The sequence below is a fragment of the Limulus polyphemus genome, unplaced genomic scaffold, assembly GCF_000517525.1.
Source record: "Limulus polyphemus unplaced genomic scaffold, Limulus_polyphemus-2.1.2 Scaffold190, whole genome shotgun sequence".
NCBI lineage: Eukaryota > Metazoa > Arthropoda > Merostomata > Xiphosura > Limulidae > Limulus > Limulus polyphemus.
This window is the reverse complement of record NW_013665800.1, coordinates 369,414-376,468: the sequence shown is the minus strand read 5'-3', so window position 1 is coordinate 376,468 and position 7,055 is coordinate 369,414. Positions and strand designations below refer to the sequence as shown.

At 30.7% G+C, this 7,055-nt stretch overlaps 1 protein-coding gene across 7 annotated transcripts in view; it reads right to left on the bottom strand.

Moving 5' to 3' along the window:
• Nucleotides 1-2,330: 2,330 nt before the first annotated feature.
• LOC106478218 (meiotic nuclear division protein 1 homolog) overlaps nucleotides 2,331-7,055 on the bottom strand; it is a 29,475-nt gene continuing 24,750 nt past the window's right edge. For 6 of the 7 annotated variants that reach the window (XM_013938743.2, XM_022381769.1, XM_022381766.1 and 3 more), the window contains exons 5-7: nucleotides 4,948-5,055; nucleotides 3,114-3,273; nucleotides 2,332-2,625 (exon numbers count right to left, since the gene is read on the bottom strand). In XM_013938743.2, the coding sequence (XP_013794197.1) occupies nucleotides 2,519-2,625; nucleotides 3,114-3,273; nucleotides 4,948-5,055 (375 nt within the window). In that variant the 3' untranslated portion in view covers nucleotides 2,332-2,518. Of the gene's footprint in view, nucleotides 2,626-3,113; nucleotides 3,274-4,947; nucleotides 5,056-7,055 lie in introns of all 7 variants that reach the window. The other variant, XM_022381772.1, reaches the window with a different exon arrangement.

Sequence of the window (7,055 nt, the reverse complement as noted above, 5' to 3'; positions counted from 1 at the left end):
TACATTTTATTACCACTGTTTTTAGTGTTTGTTTGGAATTAAGCACAAAGCTACACAATGGGCTATCTGTACTCTGCCCACCACGAGTATCGAAACCCGGTTTCTAGCGTTGTAAGTCTGCAGACATACCGCTGTGCCACTGGGGGGCTATTACCATTGTATCTAGTGACTTTTTTCCTTCTTATACTTGGTCTTGCATCTTCTGTGCGGGTTTTATATATAACGTTTGTATCTGTCTACATTACTGGCATATTTATAGCCTACTGTATTACTATTATGGTTAAGGTTTAGCGTTAGAAAGAGGAAATCCTTTAATAATTATAAAAATCTTTTGAGTTGACAGATTAACTATTTTTGCGATTGGTGTAACAACGTACTGATAGATGAAAACATCTAACTAAGTTACAAATGAAATCTCTAAAGTAATCATAAAAAACAAATCTTATTTTAACACCAACACATTTTAAAGTAATACTGCATATGCATAGTAATATTGCATAAATAAAGACCTATATAAATAACATTGTGTGTAGATAATGAAGTTCTGAGTCAATATAATCGCATTTAATTATTAAAAACAATAATGATGTTTAAACAAATGTTTGTCAAATGCCTTTCTGACCAGCTTAACAGTAGCGGCGTCTGTGAATGACCTGGTCAAGTGATGAAGGCTATTTTTGGAGAAGCACAAAGATATGTACTTTATCAAAGCAAAGATAATATTGCTAACGGGCTCTGAGTCCACCATGTGTTGGAGTAAGTCGTTGAAGGTGGCGTATGCAAACTCTGCTAGAACTGTGTGCGTTATGAAAGATTAGATTCTAGGTCCCAGGGGCAGACCTAAGCCTGTTGAAATCAACGGATGTTGGAAACTTTTTCCTTAGCTTTACAAACATTGATAATACTTTGCAAGGGTTTGGCAAGTTCACCTTTGTTTTTGATACAAATGAGTGTGTGCCCTGGCTCATAAGCTCTTCACTCAACTGCTGTCAGCACTGCTTGGCACCCAGTACAGTGGATTCTATTGTTACTCATTAAAACCACAAATCCAGCAGAGCAACTAGCCTGTTGAGCAATAGGACAAGAATATTCAAAATAGCATCTAAGTTATCATCTGATTTATTAGCAGACAGTAAAGTTGGAATTGTCTCCCACTGCAACTTTCAATGATTTAATTGTTTGTGCTGCCTGTAATATCTTTCCCATGTCCAGCAGGATAGTTTCTGGTGTATGTTTGGATTATTACTAAAACCATCTGATGACCTAACACAATCATAAAAAATATTAAATATAATTTCTCATGATACTCCGTTTCCTATCACACGCACATCCCCTTGTGTGATTACATTTCAACTGTAAGTTGTTTGTAATACAATCGTTTGTTTACACAAAGCTGTCCAGTTATGATAAATGGCATTAATGAGTCTGAGGAAAAGATGAGACTGCAAAGTCAAGAACACCTTGATAAACTGCAACAAAACTAGGGCCTACATCATGGTAACAACCTCAGATCAGCTCACATGGCATGGAAGTTCCAGAAGCTGAAGTTTAATCTTGCTGCCAATACACTGATTTCAAGTGTTGCTAATGCTCTTCTCTTCTTTTGGTAAGAATTACAGCTGGAAGAGTTTGGTGACAGTGAACCTACCTACAGGTTTATTGAACTTTTTGATAAGCTGTTTCACATACTGATTTCAAGGAACTCTCTGGCTTGCAGCTACAAGTTACAATGAAGCCTGCCAACGAGAGCTCTATGATGCTATTTTTATATGAAGCCAAACTACTATGTAATAACACTGAAGGGCCCAAGTGAAAAGTTAATCACCAGCATTACTAGTAAAAGTCTTTATTGGCTTTATTGTAAACATCAACAACATCAAGGCCCTCTATGAAAAATATGTGAAGCTAGATGCTTAGTAAGAAGACTCAAATGGAAAAATTTGGTTTTTGTTCCATATCAAAATATTAACATTAATTTTCAGGTTTCAACATCTTTATTTAAATCACTTATTACTTAAATAATACAAGACAATCTTTATGTAAAGCTGTGTAGTATTAAACTAAAGCTGTAGTTTAAATTAACATGATAACATCTTAAAAATCACAAGTTTTGCTTTGGATACCATTTAGATTTTTTTTATTTTACAGAATATAATAAGCTTTTAATGTATTGTAAATTATATACATTTGAATTTTATTTAATATCACTTATAGCTCAGTCTCTTTTTCATTTTGCTTCATTTTTAACAATGACAGAGGGTTTACATGTACATGTATTTTGTGCAGAATTTATTTAAATGTAAAACCTAGCATTCACAGATAAATAACAATCATGCATAACTATGTACATAGAATTTTATTCAACATAACTTGGCATATGTTACAAAAACTTAATTTTTTTATCCTAGTTCAAAACTAGAATAAACATTTAAATAAAGTAACTAAAAATTCAAAGACTTTAAGTTCATACATCATTCACACAATAAACAAATGTTATGACACATCTGACAGCATTGTCCTACTCCACATAATCCAATTCTTCTGGAATACTGAACTGTTTATTAAGAACAGATTCTTCAATAGAAAATTTTTTTTTGCACCAAGACTTGATGGAGAAAACATTATCTGAAAGTCAAAAGAAGTTTGATTTTGAAACTGTGGAAAGCTCAAAACAAGTATAAGTGTTTATGCAACCAATACTAAGATGATTACATTTTTAAAAGTGTGGTCAAATACAGAATATTTTTGCTTATGTACACAAATTCTTTACCGCATAGATGCTGAAAGTAAAAGTTACCTGGTTAAAATTACTGTTACATGAGAAACTTCTCTATTTTTTAAAATGAATCACACTAAAAGTACTCCAATTTCATTTACCTATAAATCCTTCACTATTATTCTCCAATTATTCATTCTGCATAGTTAAAACAATATATTTTAACATGGTTTCTAATAATTACTATTTTATCTTATAATGTTATTATGTTAAATAATTTTAGTATTTAATCAATTATTCTACTTATATTACAATTAAAAAGTAATGCATTTTGTCAGTAAACTCTCTATAGTGGCTCTTGTATTTGTACCTTAACATAACCGCATACTTCACTCACCTGTCCATCGATTTGTTGCCTCTTTAGCTATTTCAGTTTGTTTCTTAATACTTTCCAGGACGTCAGGATCACTATCTTTATATTTCTGAATTTCTTCTTTGAGCTCTTCTTTCTCTTTTTCAGCTAAATTAAGTTCTTTCACTAACTTTGTTCGATTTTCCTTAAAAACAAAATATAATACACATGCTAGGCTTGATGCTAACTTTATAAAAAACTAGATGCCATTTCTCATTTTGCTTAGTGTTCAGGTGCATTATACCTATAATATCCTTACATCTTTTTGGTATCTTAAAGTCATATTAATTTAAAATTTGTGAAAATAGTACTTCTACTATTCTCATAGGTAAAGTACTTAGACTCCTCTAACTGTTGTCACATGTAGCTGTTAAAAATCAAACAGCAAACTGTTTTCATGAATATATTCTGAACTAATATTTACTTCAATCATTGAATACACCACTTGGAAACAAAAACACATGCTACAAACACAATTAACTACACATCAACAAAAACAGTATCTGATAATCACAGTTAACTAACAATTATTAAATATCAACTAAAGCAGCATGTAGACTGAACAAAAATCATTTGAAAGCCAATAGTTTATTAATGTTGAAACATAAAATAATTATTTGCTAAAATAGAGAACAGGTAAAACAAAACATATAATCATTTTTCTTTTTTTTTCACTGGTCCAGTTAGACAAGCAAAGGTTTGGAATTACTTGTCTTAATCAGACTTTCACTTATTCTAGGCAACCAATAACATCAAACCTTGTTACTTAATAACCACAAAGATAAAAACAATGAAGTATAAAAAAATACTTAGCTACTTAACACTTAGCAGTAAAGTAGCAATTACAAAATAGTTTTCATGTAAAAAGGGAGTGAACACAACATGGAAAGAATTGCAAATTGAAAAGCAAATCATGACCTAGGAAATGCAAACACAGGCTTTCTACTATTAAAAACATCTCCTCAATTTTTCTAGTGCCATCTAGACATGCGTAAGTAAGAACAAGCTTGTGGATTTCAGATGATGTACTAAAACAAAAGAAAGTTGATAATACACTCCCCACTCACAGAGTCTAGCATTTCAATGAAAAAACAATTCTCATAATTTGTGTTCATTAATCCGTTTTTTTCTTGCTACAAAACTGCTTTCTTGCAGCGTTTTTAAAATTTTTTTTACAAACTATTGCAATTTCAAAAATAAATATGGAACTAATATGCAACATATATATATATTATTAATACAATAATCTAACTTGTAATATTGTTCTTACTTTGGTAAATTATTTTAAATTATCTGGTACAAATGATTAAACATCTGGTACACATAACAATAACAGCTTAGTTTTACTTCCTCTTTAATTTTTCTTTAAAGGGTTTTATACTTTGTAACTTGTTGTAGGCCTATGTTTACAATCACACTACTTGCACTGCACTCACATTAAAATAAACTTACTTGTATAAAGTAATTCAATATGCACTGTATCTAACACAGATCCAAAAACAAAAATATAGTGACTGATTCATTTTACTGGCTACGAAACAACTCTTTATCTTCTTGATGCTTCACTGCTATCTTACTTAGCCAGTTGACTGGCTCACCCATAATTTAATCCTTGTTCTAGATATTTCATTGACCTTCCCAAAGCTTCTAAGACTAATTTTTTCATAATGTGATGTGCCCTCTAGCTAATATTTAAATTTAAATATTAAAAACATAGCTTATAACAATATCATGGCTCTCTAATTGTTAACTACAATTATATTTGTACACAGAATGTTTCTTGTAGTTTACTTGAAAATATAAAATCTTAAGAACTTACTGTATCTTCTCTACCAATTTGAGCTTTTGTCACTGCTTCATTAACAGATTTGAGCTTTTTCTTTGCTTCTTCAATCTGTTTTTTTAGATCTTCTAACTTTCTTTTTCTCTAAAAAGTGTAGAAGTAAAATTAGAGAGGAATTATTGAGAATAATTCAAAGAAACAGTTCATTTAGTTAGATTCATTCACAACATACTAAGAAAAGATATTTCCCATTCACAAATTTCATTTGTTAGCTGTCTGTATTGTGATTCACATTTAAAATATTGTACTTATAAATGTTTCTACACAAACAGCTTAATGTTTTTACAACATTTATCATTGTTTAAAACTGTTACTGTTATTGATGTATAAGTACTGTACTTTAAAACACTAGCAAGGTTTCAGAATTTTCCTGTAAAATATAGTAAGGGAAAAGCTTTCCTAACCAGAATATTCACCTACACAACACTGCCTGGGCTCATCAGTTGCTGGAAAATAAAAATGTAATTGAAAAATAATGTTTAACCACAATAGATTTCCCATATTGGTATGGTGAAAATGATCTGCTTTCTTACAAATCAAACATTTTCCTTCCTAACCAAGTTAAGTTTCACAAATAAATATACACAAGTTCTTAGGCCAAATTCTGGTCTCTTGAAGACGTATTCATTGCAAATCCCAAAAGTTATGTGATTCACAAAACAATCCTTGGATCTATCCATTTTCAATCATTTCCTTTTCTCTCTTTAGTGTTGGTGGGTGTGAATTTTATTATCAGTTTACTTCAAAAAACATTTTTCTTCATGACTCCTTTAATACAATTTCATGCATTTCAAATTTACATAAGCTCTGAGGTATGTACGAGTTTTTTTTTTCAGTTTAATGATTTGTCCTAGTGTTTTCACCAGGTGAATAAGCATAAGAACAAATGAAGTCGCTAAATAAAAAATAAATAGAATAGCCAATTTCTGTATAAATACAGTAAAATAGATGATGCTGAGAAAAGCTTTGAATAATTTTGACTAATCAAGTTTTATATGACAAACTGCAATAGTAATGGAACACAAAAAATGAACAGCTGAACCTCAACATGAGAAATTATTTTTTCATAATGAAGAAACAGAGTATTTCTTAGCTCTTCCTGTTTATCTTTAGTCTTCCTCAAGAGGATTGACTCTATAATCTAATGTCACCAGACATAGCTTTCCAAAATATAATTTTTTTAAAACAAACTCACGAATCGTTCTACAGCTTGCTCTTCTGATGCATCATTTTTATATATACATTTGGCTTTTTAGACATGGGAGTTTTATTTGATAACTGCCACATTTTATAAGTTTTTCTGCAGCTCATGATCAAATAGCTATAGTGGAAGCTTCTGATCATACTGGATTGTCAAGTGAATCATATTTCCTCCACACTTTACAGCTTGTGATCATGAATATCCCATTAAGTTGTAGTTGATTTCATTACAGTCAGTAGCAAGATCATTACACATTTTAATCACTCATCTCATGGTCATAAAAATTATTTAAATATAACTCCAAAGAAATGTATACAAGAAGTAAAGACAAGATGGAGATCAACATACTCTCTCTTTGAAATGTTTTGGAACAAAAGAGAACAATATGATTCTATGCTACTCACAACAACACCCAACCTAAACAATAATCAATGCTCTCTACTCATACGTTTTGAAAAATATTAAAATTTAAACAGAGTAATGTACACAAACACAAAACTTGTGTTACTGATAACTGAGTTTAATAATTTTGCAATCTTTGTTAAAAATATCCAACTTATTAGTGTTAATAGTACTCTACATTAATAAATTTATTAAACTTATAACAAACTACGTATTTCATTTTGTTACTTATAATTTCTATTTCTTAGTACCATATTTGCCCAAATGTAATGCACGCTTTTTTCCCCCCAACTACCTCCTGAAATATTTACTGCACATTGTATTCGTGCACGTTTAATTTTGTTAGGTAGTTTACTGAAAGCTACCACTGAAAATCATTAAAGCATTATTAAAGGTTTCAAAAAATGTTGCATATCCAATGCAATGGATGAGACAGACGATGACATACCGTGGGAATCAGAAGAGGATGAAGAAAAGGTTC